We start from the raw sequence: 14,220 nt of genomic DNA, 5'->3' as shown, positions 1-14,220 counted from the left end.
AATATGTCCTTCAGAGCCAAAATACTTTTTGCTTTTAATTCCAGAACTTCACCCTAGTGGGGGTGATGATACTTCACCAACATTTAAAGAGTCCAGGCTTGATTCTTTGCTTTCCTGAACCATTTATAAATATAGTCATTTGCACATATGCAAAGTGATACAGAATAGGTATAAAAAGTAATCACTGTTGATTTGGTACCATTTTGCAGTAGTGTAAATAACAAATCCAAGTGCAAGGTTGCAATATTGCCCATCCCCAAAGATCCACAAATCATGTCAAACCCTAAATCTCATGCAATTAGACCAACAATCATGAGATTTTTTTAAAAAAGATTCTTCTGTAGTTTTTTGGGTTGGTCTTTTGGATTCCCCTGTCCCCCCAGTGCGTTTGTGAGATAGTGTTGCTAACACTTCCATATTTATTCTGTAAGGTGATTGTGCCCCTGCACTGCCCATCCCGTACCCAGCAAGTTATTCGGCACCCTGTCCCCAACTCAATCCTCTCTCCACATCAACTCTGCTCGTCCCCCTGTGTCCCATCATTTCTGCCCCTCCTTCCTTCACCGCAGCTCCTCCTGAAGCTGCTGTGTCTCTTCCCCGGCCCTCTGCCAGGGATGGGAGTTGCAGGGAGTGGAGGAGGGAGTGGAGCCTCTCTGAGCTCCTCTCTCCTCCACTCCTGTGACAGTGATGTTGGCACCTAAGGGGCAGAGACTTCTGACTGCTTCCTGCAGCAGCCTTGATTGGCTGCTCTTCCCCACGACCGGAGACAGTGGGAAAGACAGCCAATCAGAAGCCAGGCTGCAATTCCCAAGAGGGTTGGAGATTCTCACGTCATCACCAGACAGATTCCAGCCCTGGCTAAAATCCTGCAACCTGTGAAAAAGTCACGAGCGGTGACAGCACTGGGGCAGCAGAGAATCAGGCTTTTTATATAGTGCATATAATAATATTAATAATACCCAGCTCTTATAGAGTGTTTTTACGGGTAGGTCTCAAAGCACTTTACCAAGGAATTCGGTATCAGTATTCCCATTTTACAGATGGTACAGAGCAGAGACGTGACTTGCCCAACGTCATCCACCACTCCAGCAGGTCAGTGGCAGAGCTGGGAATAGAATCCAGGTTTCCCGAGTGCCAATCCCCAGTATCTATCCCCCTCAGACAAAAACAGGGCAAATTGCAGCCACGATGTACTCTGCAAGAGCAGTTGAATAGTTTTCCCAGACCTGTGTCTTCACACGGATATCAATGCGTACAAATAAAAAGGAAGCAAAAAGCAATACATGTTACAATCAGGCTCCAGTTAAAACAGCAGCATTTTACTCTAGAAGAGTGTGTCACATATATTGTGATAAGTATAGGATAGTAATTATAGTCAGTGCTTTTTGCCCAATTTAAAGGCCCCATAATATTCAGTCCTGCCACCAAGAGTTCCCTGGGATTTGCTATCGTGGGAAGATACCTATAACTTTAGACTTTTCATTATTTTAAGTATCTCTGTTATATCCCCTCTCACCATCCAGCTAATCAATTTCTCCTCATCGGGAAGTACTTCCCTGCCTTTAATGACTTTTGCTATTTTCTATTTTTTGGAGGTGATGAGATCAGAACATAATGCAGTCAGCAAGTAGAGGGTCAATCATCAATTTATATCATTTCAGTTTTAATTTTACATCTTCCATTTTTACATTAAATATTATAAAAATAGCCCATTTGATAAATATGCACATAAAAATGATGGATACAATAAATAACTTAAATACAAATCAGATTTGTTTAAATAAGGACCGCATCAGATGGCTTAACATTATGTCAGCCAGTAAAACAAAAATAGATTCTCGGAATCTGTCTAATACAGCAACACCTTCCATGCATCAACATTATTGCATTTTCCAGCATCTTTCTAAGACAATAATGAAATAGTCACTAGTCTGTAAATCAAACAAACGGTGGGAAAAACTAGTCCTTTAAATTAAAATAAATAACAGCAACACAACATACTATTGGCAAATATTTTTGCGTAGCAATCAACCAATACAATAAATAATACTATCCTCTAGGGCCAAATTTTAATCCCACTGAAATCAATGGCCAATCTCCCATTGATTTCTGTGGGAACAGGCCTTACACTTTAGCTGCACTTAAGGAATTGGCCTACAACCAATCAGCTACTGGCAATTGGAGTCGGAGAGATCTCTTCCTGAAGATCAGTTGTATTGGAATCTTTTGTTCAGAGATCATTGGTGATGGGTATCCGTGGTAAGATGCCAAGGCAGAAAGAGCATCATGCCTGGTTAAAATATAGTGTCCTGTAGGAAGGATTCAGGGTTCCCATTCGCTGGGCTCTCCAGTGTCTGATTAGTGCATGAGGTGAGACAGTGTAAAGACTTTGCATTTAGGTGCAGAAATCCGTGTAGGCTGCGCACTTCAAGTCTTCGTTCAGGAATCGGAAGAGATTGAAGATCACAGATGCTTCCAGGCACCCCGGAGTTTCCTGGGACAGGAGAGAGGGAATGAACACATTGTAACAGAGAATGGCTGGCTCACACTGGGCGAGGGAAAGCTACTGGACAAAGGCCTGATGGAAGGGGGTGTATATAGATAGGGAGCAACAGAGCATGCAGAAAAAGGGTGAACAGAGCAGTGTGTACATAGGGACATCCAGGAAAGCTAATCTGAACAAACTGTGTGAATTTGAAGTGGGTTAGTTAATAGCATTAGATCCCTGTGTGAACACCCTCATTCAAAATTAAAGTGGTCTTAATTTGGTTACTTTACTTCACTTCCAGAGATCGCTTTAACTCTGAATAACAGCATCCATACAGGGATTTAATGCAGTTTAACTAATCCCCTTCCAGCTCACATTTTTAGTTAATTCAGATTAGTTTTCCTGGATGTCCCTGCGTAGACAAGACCTTACAAACACTCGAACCTAAGTAAATACTCATTTACATGGTGCTCTAATGTTTTGTAATTCTAAATATATAACAATGTGTGCTGAAGTCTATTACATTAAGCAGTGAGTCTGAATGAAGCAAAAGGCACAATGATCTGGGGTAACAGTCAACTTGATGGGTATTATCTTTGTCTAGATCTGATTGCTAAGAAGGCCTGGGCATTGGCAGATCTGTACGAATGAATGATCTCTGGGCCTCTTTTCCCATTGCCCAGCCCAGCATCTCCACCTCTTCAAAGCGAACAGGAAGTTGGTGTAAAGCTCTGCCCGCAGTGTGAGGGAGGGGGGTTTTCAGAGTCAGCAGCATTTTGCACAAATATAAATGATTCCACAAGGTACAAGGTACAGAGCAATGGAGCATCAGATGCCTCGTGTTTATCTGAAATTCTGCTATTTGCATCCTATGGGAGGACCCAAACTACGCCACAAGGTGAAGGGTGTTTTCTGGATGCCTGGTCTGTTACAGTCTGACAGCAGATGTAACAACCCTTCCTGATGTGAGAGATTTACCAGCTTTCTGAACTAATTCAGTCTCAGGACACCTAGACTGCTGAAGGTCCTGGACAATATACAGGGCACCATCCTCCACTGGCCCCATGGGAACGGAATGGAGCTGGTGATCCTGTATGGATTTGTTCCACTAACATGTGATGAAAGTTCGTCTTGTGTGTTTGCCAAATGTACTCACCATTTTCTTGGCGGCATGGAAGTTTAGGAGCCAGCTAGTCAGCGTCTGGGAGCGTTGATGGCCGTGAGGCTGATGTCTGGCCTGAAAAGAAAATCAATACATGAAGCAGACTGGCACATGAGTTGAGATTTCAAGAACAGTGGCTGAGCCTCCTTCCTCTCGGTACAAGCCCAAGGCAGATCTTGGTTTGATTGAGTTTATCTAGTTCTCTACACTTGTGGATTCCATGTTAACCTTCCATGTTCTGTTAATAATACCAAGCATTTGTATGACATTGTTCTACTTCAGAAGTGTTTGAAGCATTAACTAATGGCTTTACTGACACTGTGGGAATGGCCCTGTGTAGGGGGAGGTATGCCTTGTGCTCCCCAGAGGAGCTCTGGGAGGAACTCTACCTAGTAGAAACTGAATATGCCCTGGAGCCGAGCAGGAGTGCAGCATACTCCCCCAGTGTATGCAGCCACCCATGGGTCTGCCTCCTCCCAGTTCCTCCCCACCTCCACTGCGATGTTCTGGGGGGCACATGGAAACAACAGTAGCTGTGCTAAAGAGAGCACAGTGTCTGCAGTGGTACCAAACTACAGCCCAGGAGCCGACGGTGGGGACGTACCTGCTTGCACAGTAGCAGAGCAGCCAAGCATCATCTGTCCCTAACTAGTTAATCAAGTTAATTAGCTAATTAGATGCTGTATCTGAGCAAGGCATACAGCAACTATGTTATGTGCAAACCAAAGTCCACGATTACTGGCACAAGGATTAGTAGATCCTGGATCCACTTAAGAAATTAGCGCTGTTCTGAGTTCAATACACAATTCCCAGACCCACTGTGGCACGAGACATTTGCAATCCAATACTCACCCAGCTCTTCAAGTCCTCTCTGATGTCCCTCAGGATTTCTAATGGCCTCACGAGCTGCTCGGACAGACTGGAATCCCCAAAGTTCTCCAGCACGTCAATAATGAGGTGCAGCTCCGTCTCTACCAGGATCACTCTGTCGTGCACCTAGGGAGAGAATGTGCAGGTAAAACAGTGTGTCCAGGGGAGTTGCAGACAGGGAGATAAGGAATGTTTGTGTTAGCAGCAGGAGTAGGAGTGGCCAATGGGAAACGACCTACGACGCAGGGGAGGTGTGAATCCACTCTGTTCACAGAGCCTGCTAGTCATGACCCTTTGGACTCTGTTGCTTACACCTTCCTTCCTTGGAATCCAACAACATTTTGTGCTTCAGATCAATCTCAATCTCAATATCTGGCTTCCCAGCCCCAATATATAGATATAGAAAAAGGGCCGGATTCCAACCTCAGATGACGCCTGTGTCATTTGGGAATAAATTCCTTCTCCATGTTACTCTACAAAAGGATCACGTGAAATCAGCATCCAGCTTAGAAAGAGACAGTACTGCAACTTTGGAAAGAAGCAAGTGCTGTTTTGTAACTTTGTCTCTCTTGGCAGAGGTCTTTCTTACCGACAGCTCTTTGACTTTCCAGTTCCGATGGAAAATCTTGGTGTTGCATTTTCGGTCTGACAACAGCACGATGTCCTCCTGGAGGTACAAAATAAGAACACAGGGAGATGTGTAAAGGAAGCAAAGCAGGGGAGAAAGTGACAAATTCGGTCCTCAGTTACATCATATAACCCCATTCAGCCATGCAAAGGTACAAAATCCTGGCACAATTTGACTCAACACCTCGATCCCCTAAGAATGCTGCTGTACTGGCTCTCATTCTCTAGGTTTGATTGTAACTCAGGACAGAGTTTGAACCCCTTTCATAACTTTCTGAGATTTAAGATTAAGGACGGTTGACTCTGTAAGAAATCTGAGCTGGCCAGGCCCTAACCTCCTTAGACTGACTCGAATCAGGAACACCCACTTAGACAGGTTGCCCCTTCTTTCTCTCCTAGCTCCTTTCTAATAGTAAGAATGCCGTTCTTCCCTTGCTATTGTCTAATCTGTGATTCTGCTTTAGATCAGTTCCCACCTTCCTGCCCTGTCCATGACTCTGCCTCTCTCTGACTCTTGCCGGAGCTGAACATTCTGAGCTTTGCCCTTTCTTAACTAAGACTGGGTGGGGGATCACCAACAAAGAAACTTCTCTCTATTTTGTCTGCAACCCTACACCCCAAACTTACCGAAGCATATTTCATCTGCCCACAGTAATATGCCGAGAAGGCTGCGGTTGAAACTACAGCCTAGCACCCACATTGCCATTATTGCCCTACTTATGTGTCTTCTTTGCACTTACAAATCTGTCCTTGACATTCTTGAAGGTCTCCAGTTCCCAGGGTGGCAGGGACTTGTATTTTGAGAGGTGGCACGTCTTCCCCTGAGTCCCTTTGGGAAAGGCCTCCGTAGACATTGTCCATAGGGTCAGGACAAGGAGCAGTTTGCAAGCCATCATTTTTCCTAATTGAATCAGAAAGGGGAAATACACACATCACTCCATTTCCAGGTTACAAGGATTATAAACTGTATTTTTGACAGTCTGACAAGGCGGGGAAAGAAGGGGTGCAGGAAGATGAGGGCTACAATCAAATATATACATTGGTGGCTTGACCCCAAAGATCGCAGCTGAGCAAACTCAACTCTTCTATTCACAAATGTTTTCAGATCAGGCCCCTTAATTTACGGCCCCCAGCACTAATAATAAAAAATAAACTGGTAAGAGACTTAGAGGGACGGATAATGTTTGATCCTTACTCTTTAGAGTAGATCACAGCAGATCAGTCTAGTAAGCCCATGTGCTAGACAGACGCCCCAGACCTCGTGGCACGTACCTTGGAGCATGTTTGCTGGGAAATGGCTTTAGTCTCTTCTTCTTCCTCAGGGTTGCTTGGCCTCCCTCTGGTCTGTGAATGTAGCCTCTCTTTTCCATTGCTCTTGCTTTTATACTCTTTAGGAAAAAATAAAATGAAATCTTGTTTTCCTTTTGTCGAAGGAGAAAAACCCACGCTGTAATGCGGCTGGAATCAATGGAAACCGGAAAGTGAAAGTACGGCAGGTGCATCTAGCTCATAACCCTCTGCGCTCCTGAGCTGCGTGTGCCACTACCAGGGATTCCCAGGTGAGGGAAACTCTGCATGACATCATGACCAAACGATGCAAGATTTCCCTGCCTAGAGTAGGCGAGTTCTGTTTCTAATCTTAGCATTGCCCAGTTTCCGGATTTGCTGTGTTACCGTAATGATCCACCGAGCAGCCCTTTCATTCATTTTTTCCCCCGCCCTCAGGAGTGACTCTGCGAGTCATCACTGATGAGCGAAGGGCGAAAGGACAGTGGTCTCAGTACTCTCACAATGGGCAGAAAGGGACTGTTCCCAGGAGGGAGCCTTCCCTCGCAGTCTTGATAACATCCAGGTTAAGGATCTACGTTTGTGATTTACCTGGGAAGCAAGGGCTGGGGGAAGGAAAACCTGGGAAGCACTTTTGGCAATGGTCCAAGGGGGAAGAGCCAGCCACAGGCTGTCTGAGCGCTCGGCCAGGCTGAATGGGAGTGTGGCAGGGGAGCAGGCTGGGGCTGGCAGGAGGTGAGCGGAAGCTGCAGCAATACCGCGATACAGCCTGGAGGAAAGAGCAGAGACTGGAGGGGGGAGGCACGGAGGTAGCAGCCTTCCAAGGTACTCCAGACCCAGGGCACTGGTCTAGAGAAGGACTCCTTTTCGCCACTGGGGAGGGGCTGTGTGCTCTCAGAGGCACCGACATAAATAAGGACCGTGTGTCAAGAGGGGTTTGTAAGCAGGTAGCTTGCAACAGAGGCTCCGACAGGTGGCCAATAGGAAGACAACTCACAGAGACTCCCAGTTAAAGCACCAGCCACAAGCCTGAACTGTGGCCAGTGGGACTGGGACCTAGAAGCCAATATTAATTTCCCTCCAAAAAGGGATGGCTTACCAAGGGCAGGCCAAGGCCTCGGCCTGACTCGCCCCTAGGGCAAGGATACTCTGGCATTCAGCATGAGGAGTGGCTGTAGTTGCAGAGTTAGGAACTAGCACATGTATCTTTGGTTGTAACCGTTGAAACCACTGTAGTGAGGGAACTCGCACCCTTTTCTTCTTCCAGGCCTCGTAAGGAATCGTTGCAGCTGAGCTGTGAGTGCATGGGCCTGTTCGGTAGAGAAGCTGGTTGACAAAGACTCTGCAGAATTCTTCTCTCTTCCGCCTTACAGCCTCTTCTGTTGTTCTTTCATACCAGTCACATCTCTGACTGTTTCTGGCTGCATCTAGTTGGGGCTGTAGATGAAATGGATCAAAGAGAAATCTAGGAGGCCATCAGATCTGATAACTTGAACAGAGGTTAACAATGAGGTGGGCCTGAGATCAACCCTGATGCAACCTCCACTTTGATGGCATATGAACTCTGAATCCAAGACTCTGTGTGAACATGGGGCTGGTGGAAGAGTTAGGGATCTTTCCTCCTTTTCTGCCTTTGACTTTTTGTTGTTTTACTAACTCGCCAGCCGTCTCTGCTGCTCAGGTAGGTGACCAGCTGTCCCAGTTCTGAGGGGCAGGCCGAGCTGATTCAACTAATACCAGAATTTATGCTGCTGTGACTAGAACCAGCTCGGCCATCTTGTTAGCTTTTTCCTGCTGTCAGATCCAGCTGGGCCGGTGGGCATGGGCTCTCCTGGCTGCTTCATGGAACCAGGCTGTGTAAGAGAGTGACTTGCTGGTAGGGTTGCCAACTTTGACTGGACATATTCCCGGAGGATTCATCAGATGACATCATGGTTAATTAAAGATTAATCTTTAATTCCTGGAGACTCCAGGAAAATCCTGGAGGGTTGGCAACGCAACTTCCTGGCCAGTGCACCCCCCTACTCATTAGGCATAGCATAGCAAGCTCACCTCTCCTTTGGGCCCCCACTGATAGCAGCTCTGGTGGTGCCGTGGTCTGCTGCTTCCTGTGACATGGCCTCTGCCCGGGTAACATAGAGCCCCACCCCTTCTGGCATAAACCAACGGTCAAACAAACACTTCCCTGTCACCCTTACCTTGGGCCTTCGATCCGACGCCAAGCTCGTCCATTCCACCTTCCTGAGAGGGCTGGTAGGGGGGCACAGGCCCTCCCTCGCCCTGGGTTCTGCTATCCCTGGATAGGCAGCCAAGGCCTGACTGCGCAGACTCCTTGTGACGTCCCTGGACCGCTTCCTACCTGGCCCTGTCGTGGGCCTTTGACTCAGCCTCTTGCCAGGCTCCCAGTGTCTCAGCTCTGCTCTCTCTAAGCCTCTTCCCTGGGCTCACTGCAGAGCTTCTAAGCACTTCCTGCCACCCGGCTGGTTCTGCTGCAAGGGAATTTTCTCTGTGCCCCTGACAGCGCAGTCCCTGACCCAGCTGAGTCTTCCTACCCCTGAACCCCTCCACCAGCATAGAGAATCCTGGGTGCACTCACTTCCCCCGATTTCCTTCACTACTGCCTTGGGTTCGCTGCTGCCGCCCCACTTTCCTTCAGGGAGGCTCTGTCTACCAGCGGTCCCACGCAGCGCCCTGACTCCAGCCAGGCTTCTCTTCCTGAGCGGGAGTCACAGATCTGCTCTCCTTCCTGGTCAGGTCCCACCTGAGCCAAGTTCAACACTTGTAACTCCCCACTCCAGGCTTGACACCTTCTGTAGGTGTAGTGGGTCAGGGCTGATTGCCCCCACAGGCTCTCCCTTAACCCTTCTGGCCTAGTGGGGGGTTTGTATACCCCGTCATCTCCAGCGTGCTTGCCAAATGCTATCCAGTGAACTGTCATGTGGCATATGTTATATTCTTCTGTACCAGATATGGATGGTCACAGAGCTTGTTTATACCCACCAGATGCTCTGCCAGGTATGGCTAAGGTAACTTTAAATAAGGAATTTTACACACAGCATCACCTTATGGCTGCACAGTGCAATACAGTTTAGCATTCTATTCCATCTCCTCCTATTAGTTCTACATTCCTACCATTTACAATATTTACACTATCACACTAGCTTTGAAGTTCAGTATGGATCAGTCTTTTAAGTGTCTCTGAATCATACTGGTTTTAAATTGCACAACCTGAATGCATAACAACTTGGTCATCTGGCAGTCCGTTAGTTGCAACAACTAGGTTCATCTGGATTTCTTGAGCTGACGTCTTCTTGTTCTGTATCTGCCATCCGTAAGGTTTGCTCTGTTAATTGTTCTTTCTGAGGAAGAAACTGTAGATGTTGATGGGTTCTGTTGAACTCTTCACGGTTGGTCTCAATCATATATGATCTTGGAGGTGAATTCTTTTCTTTATGTCACCTGGAGTTGTCCTTTCCTTATCTCTATCCAATTTGACATGAACACAGTCACCACATTCTAGACCTCGCAGTTCTCTGAGTGATGTCTGTTGTAAAAGTGTTTGTAAACTCCCCCCCACCCCCCCGGTTTTGTGTGTGATTTGGCTACTCATTTCATGTCTGGCCACTTTGGAGATGATTTTTTCCCAGCGTTGGAACAGTAAGTCTGAGTTGTCTTCCCAAGAGGAGTTGTGCTGGACTATATCCAGTGGTTGCTAGTGGTGTTAATCAGTAACTCAGAAGAGCAGAGAATGGGTCTTCCTGATGTAGGATTTTCTTGGCTGTCTGTACAGCTCTCTCAGTTCTCTATTCACTTGTGGGTAATGTGGGCTGCTAGTAATATGTTCAAAATCATATTTTGTTCAGAATGACTTAAATTCTGCTGCAGTGAATTGTGATCTGTTGTCTGTCACTAGTTGTTCTGGACTACCAAAGTGAGCAAAAGTGCACTTTAGTTTCTCGGTAACACTGTGACATGTTATGTCCTTCAAGTATATTTATTTCTATATCCCTGGAAAAACAGTCCACAACAACCAGGTAATGATGTCCTCTGAATTCACATAAATATGCAGCTAGTCTCCTTCAGGGTCTCTCTGGTAGAGGTGTTTGTACACTGCATGATCCAGCATTGTCCCTTAGGTTGATTTGTACTGGATTTTCTTTCAAAAGTCCAGTCTTATGAAATCCTTCATTGAGTTCCTCTACTTTTCTTCAGTAGGCCCACATGGCTGCCATGCTGTGGCTGAGAAGGTTGCTGGTCTTTGATCCTTTGATCACATGCACTGTGAATGCATAGCTTTGGTCTTTGTAAGTTATTTCTGTGGCGAACTGGCCCATCCAGTTCTGAATACCTCCAGGGCTAGGTCAGAGCTGTGTCTGGTGACTTTAACTCCGTGAGGGGTTGAAGGTGCTCGTAGGTCCCCTCCGAGATGATTGCAATGTCAGTTCCTGAGTTAATTTTAAAGTCAACAGTCTTGCCAGAAATATTCACTTTCACTCTCCAAGCAGGCTCTATATCATCACAAGTGATAGATCCCAGAAAGAATGGCTCTTAATTGTCTGTAATATGAGTCAGGTCCCTGACTGCTTTGGTGCAGCAAAGAGGTGCAAAATGTCTATATTTTGTGCCTTTAGTACACCGTGTGCCTCTGATTGGACATGCATCATCTCTTGGACTATGACTTTTTCCACACCTTGTTGACGTAGGCTGAATCTGTCCCTCTTACTCAGGGAGCTCTTTGGGAATAACTTTTAATACTCATGCTGCATCTGTTAACAGCTTCTAAGCTAGTTTTTGCTTTTGAAGTTCGGAGAGTTGCTCTTGGTTTTCCTGTCTCACCAGCTCTGATGGCTTTGTTACTTGAATAGCTGTGGCTAAAATTAAATCTTTCAATGGTAGCTGCTGCGAAAGGTTTTTAATCAGTTACTGCAATAACTAGCCTGTCTATTTTCATGTTTTGCATTCCCATAATCATCGTTTTCAGCCAGAGTCTGCAGAACTCTTATGAAACAGTCAACATTTTCCCATGGCTCTTGAATTCTCTAGTTTTCATAAACCACTTATCTCTGATGTATAAAGAATGTATCAAAGCTAGCTAGAACGCTTGCATAGTCATGTTTGTGACTGTCTTCAGTAAAAATGAAAAGGATTTAGAGATATGCTGTGCCTGTGTCTCCACAGCATAAATGAAAGAAGATACCTGCATATCTCCAGTTTCTTTGTGGACCTTGGTAGCAATGTGAAATCTTGCAAAATATTGTTTCCAGCCTGTCCATTGAGAAGGTTTGTCAAAGCGGATGTTCTCTGGGGCATTGAAGAGTGGCATGTGGATGAGATCCTGCAACCTTTCTTGCTGTGTTCCTTCTGTCTGCAACCTTTGTTGCTGTTTTCCTTCTGTTTCTGTTCTTAGTTTACTCCTGACAACAAGTCATGTTCTCCTGTACCAGCTATGTGGTCAGGACTCCCCAGGGAACATTTGTCTAGCTCTAATGGTAATGCCAAAAGGAAGGAGAAAGACAAGATTCACAGCTCTCTTTGGCCTTTAGTTGCCCATTTGGAAATGCAGTGAGGCGGATCCAAAAGCAAGCAGCTTTGCAATGCAAGAGGGAGGCAGTGTGGCCTAGAGGCTAGAGTGTAAGACCAGCTGTCAGGATCCTTGGCTCTGCCACTGGCCTGCTGAGTGATCTTGGACAAGTCACTTTGCCTCTCTGTGCCTTAGTTCCCCATCTGTAAAATCAGGAATAATGAGAAGGACTTCCTTTGTAAAGCACTGTGGGATCTACTGCTGCACAGCACTCTACAGGAGCTGGGTATTATTACTACAGTGCACCCAATTTTCTGTTAACAAAATGCTTTTAATTGAAAGACAGGAATGACAAGGCCTGGGAAAACAATTTTATTGGTTCACAATTATAAATAAAAAGGCATAATCTTAGTAATAGATAAATACATAAATAATAAATAGCTGATCCATAATAAAGAACACTTTGGTTCAAGTCTGGAAGTTATACAAATCAATTACCCTTCTTAGTCAGGTTATAATACATAAAGAAGCAGCAAGATAAAAATATGCTCTGTATAAATACATCTGCCGAGGATATTTACAATAAGAATGCATTTCCTGAGGTTGTTTCTAAGAGATCTGAAGCTGTGACTAGTGTGTAAATCCTAGAACTGGAGTGCGTTGTTTTGTTGTTTTAAATCAAAGCTTATGAAATGTTTCCAATATTTTTGGATATGTTACCTTGGCTAAAATGCATTCATATAGTGACAATACAATTACATTCAATAAATAATATCCCCAGAGGGCCAAATCCTACTGAAGTCCTGAATTCCAACTGTGATGAAAAATGGTCCTACAATTAATCTTCTGTAAGGAGTCTAGAGTGCTGCACCAGCTGGAAGTTGGAGCAACCTGGAGGCCAATTGTTGTGTAATTCTTTGGTATAAAAGGATGGAATCAGTTTGCTTGGGGATCTATGATTAGAAGCCAGAGGGAGAAGATGAATGTTCCTGGTTGACACATGTCTTCTCCCAATATGTATGCAGTGCTCTCAGGCTAGGGACTCTCCGGTCTCTAAGTAGATGTGGACACAGGCACTGCAGAGACCAGATGGCTAGACACAGAGCTCCCTGTAGGCTGCGCATCTCAAGTCTTCGTTCAGCAGTCGGAAGAGATTGAGGATCACAGATGCTTCCAGGCAGCCAGGTGTTTCCTGGGAAATGAGAGACTATTTACATCCGGAAGTGTGAATGGGGTTAAATTAAAGCCACCATTCTTAAAAACAAAGAGATAATAAGGATAGAAATCTCCCTGCTTCACCCCTCCTCCCGCATTTCCTAAAAAGCCTGATTTATTGCAGAGGGTCAAAATCCCTGGTGGTATAATCTTCCTACAGGCGGTGCTCGGAAGAGACAGTCACTGTAGCAGCAGACACAACAGGGTTTTTTTATTGAGATCTGCTAGATTTGTGCACAACTACAGTTCTGGGATTATTGAAACAGGCTGGAGAAGGCACCAGAGAATAGACTGTAGAAATCCGCCCTGGCCTCTGGGATGGGAGCCTAGTAGGCTTGTTCCTTCTCTAATTTGTATGGAAGTTCCCTTTCCTCATTGTCTCGACTGACTACTCACCGTCTCTTTGCTCTCATGGAAATTTTGGAGCCAATTGTTCAGCCTCCTGGAGTGTCGATGAGAATGAGTTTCTCTGGTCTGAAAACAAAATTGATACAGACTGGTCGGTGCCCAGAGATTTCAGCCGACAGTGGACCAAAGCCCTTTCTCTCCAGGTGCAGAGCAGTTCTTGCCCTGACATAGTCTAGGCGGCTACCCTTGTGCATATCATATCAACTATCCCCGCTTTCAATGTCCTATATAAGGATGGGCCCAAAGCAAGAGCCACATGCGAGTATTTGTGGGTACAAGGTAAAGCAACCCATTTGGGAAATTCCTAAGGGTTCTCCTTGAAGAGATTCATATCTGGCACTGAAAGAGAAATCTGTCACTGAATACTCACGCAGCCCCTCAGGTCCCCTCTGATTTGCGTCAGGATTTCTAGAGGCCTTGAGAGCAGCTTGGACAGACTGGGGTCCTCAACGTTCTCCAGCACGTTAATGGTAAAGTCCAGCTCCTTCTCTACCAGGATGACTCTATCGTGCTCCTGGGGAGAGAAACTCGTAGGTAAGACAGTGTCTGTGGGAGAAATATACACAGCTGTGCAGATACAGGACTAGAAATTCCCATGCGTAGGGGCGGGTAGACTAGGTTGAAACAGGAGATTTTCCGAAG

The 14,220-nt window shown here is 45.7% G+C and overlaps 2 protein-coding genes and 1 long non-coding RNA gene across 3 annotated transcripts in view; 1 reads left to right on the top strand and 2 right to left on the bottom strand.

The window, feature by feature from the left end:
• The window catches only part of LOC122462461, a 61,678-nt gene that overhangs the window by 21,206 nt on the left and 26,252 nt on the right, over nucleotides 1-14,220 (top strand). The gene's annotated exons all lie outside the window — the stretch shown is intronic.
• LOC122462460 (interferon lambda-3-like) lies at nucleotides 2,261-6,429 on the bottom strand. Its single transcript, XM_043525633.1, has 6 exons — nucleotides 6,420-6,429; nucleotides 5,888-6,048; nucleotides 5,110-5,187; nucleotides 4,503-4,646; nucleotides 3,645-3,725; nucleotides 2,261-2,494 (listed from the first exon to the last, which is right to left on the bottom strand). Exons 1-6 carry the CDS (start codon nucleotides 6,427-6,429, stop codon nucleotides 2,396-2,398), a joined length of 573 nt encoding a protein of 190 aa, XP_043381568.1. The 3' UTR covers nucleotides 2,261-2,395.
• Nucleotides 12,313-14,220, bottom strand: part of LOC122462459 (interferon lambda-3-like) — a 34,741-nt gene continuing 32,833 nt past the window's right edge. The window contains exons 5-7 of the mRNA XM_043525632.1: nucleotides 13,949-14,092; nucleotides 13,567-13,644; nucleotides 12,313-13,147 (exon numbers count right to left, since the gene is read on the bottom strand). Of these exons, the coding sequence (XP_043381567.1) occupies nucleotides 13,049-13,147; nucleotides 13,567-13,644; nucleotides 13,949-14,092 (321 nt within the window). The 3' untranslated portion in view covers nucleotides 12,313-13,048. The remainder of the gene's footprint in view (nucleotides 13,148-13,566; nucleotides 13,645-13,948; nucleotides 14,093-14,220) is intronic.

Source organism: Chelonia mydas, chromosome 11 (genome assembly GCF_015237465.2).
Source record: "Chelonia mydas isolate rCheMyd1 chromosome 11, rCheMyd1.pri.v2, whole genome shotgun sequence".
Taxonomy (NCBI): Eukaryota; Metazoa; Chordata; order Testudines; family Cheloniidae; genus Chelonia; species Chelonia mydas.
Note: the sequence above shows the minus strand (reverse complement) of the source record. Positions and strands in the feature narration are given on the sequence as shown.

What these genes read in the sequence shown, in the direction of transcription:
- LOC122462460 (XM_043525633.1), bottom strand. An exon ending in GAGAGGACTTGAAGAGCTGG is followed by an intron (nt 3,726 to 4,502) that starts GTGAGTATTGGA and finishes TTTTCTTTTCAG; the next exon opens with GCCAGACATCAGCCTCACGG. An exon ending in TCCATGCCGCCAAGAAAATG is followed by an intron (nt 2,495 to 3,644) that starts GTGAGTACATTT and finishes CTCCTGTCCCAG; the next exon opens with GAAACTCCGGGGTGCCTGGA.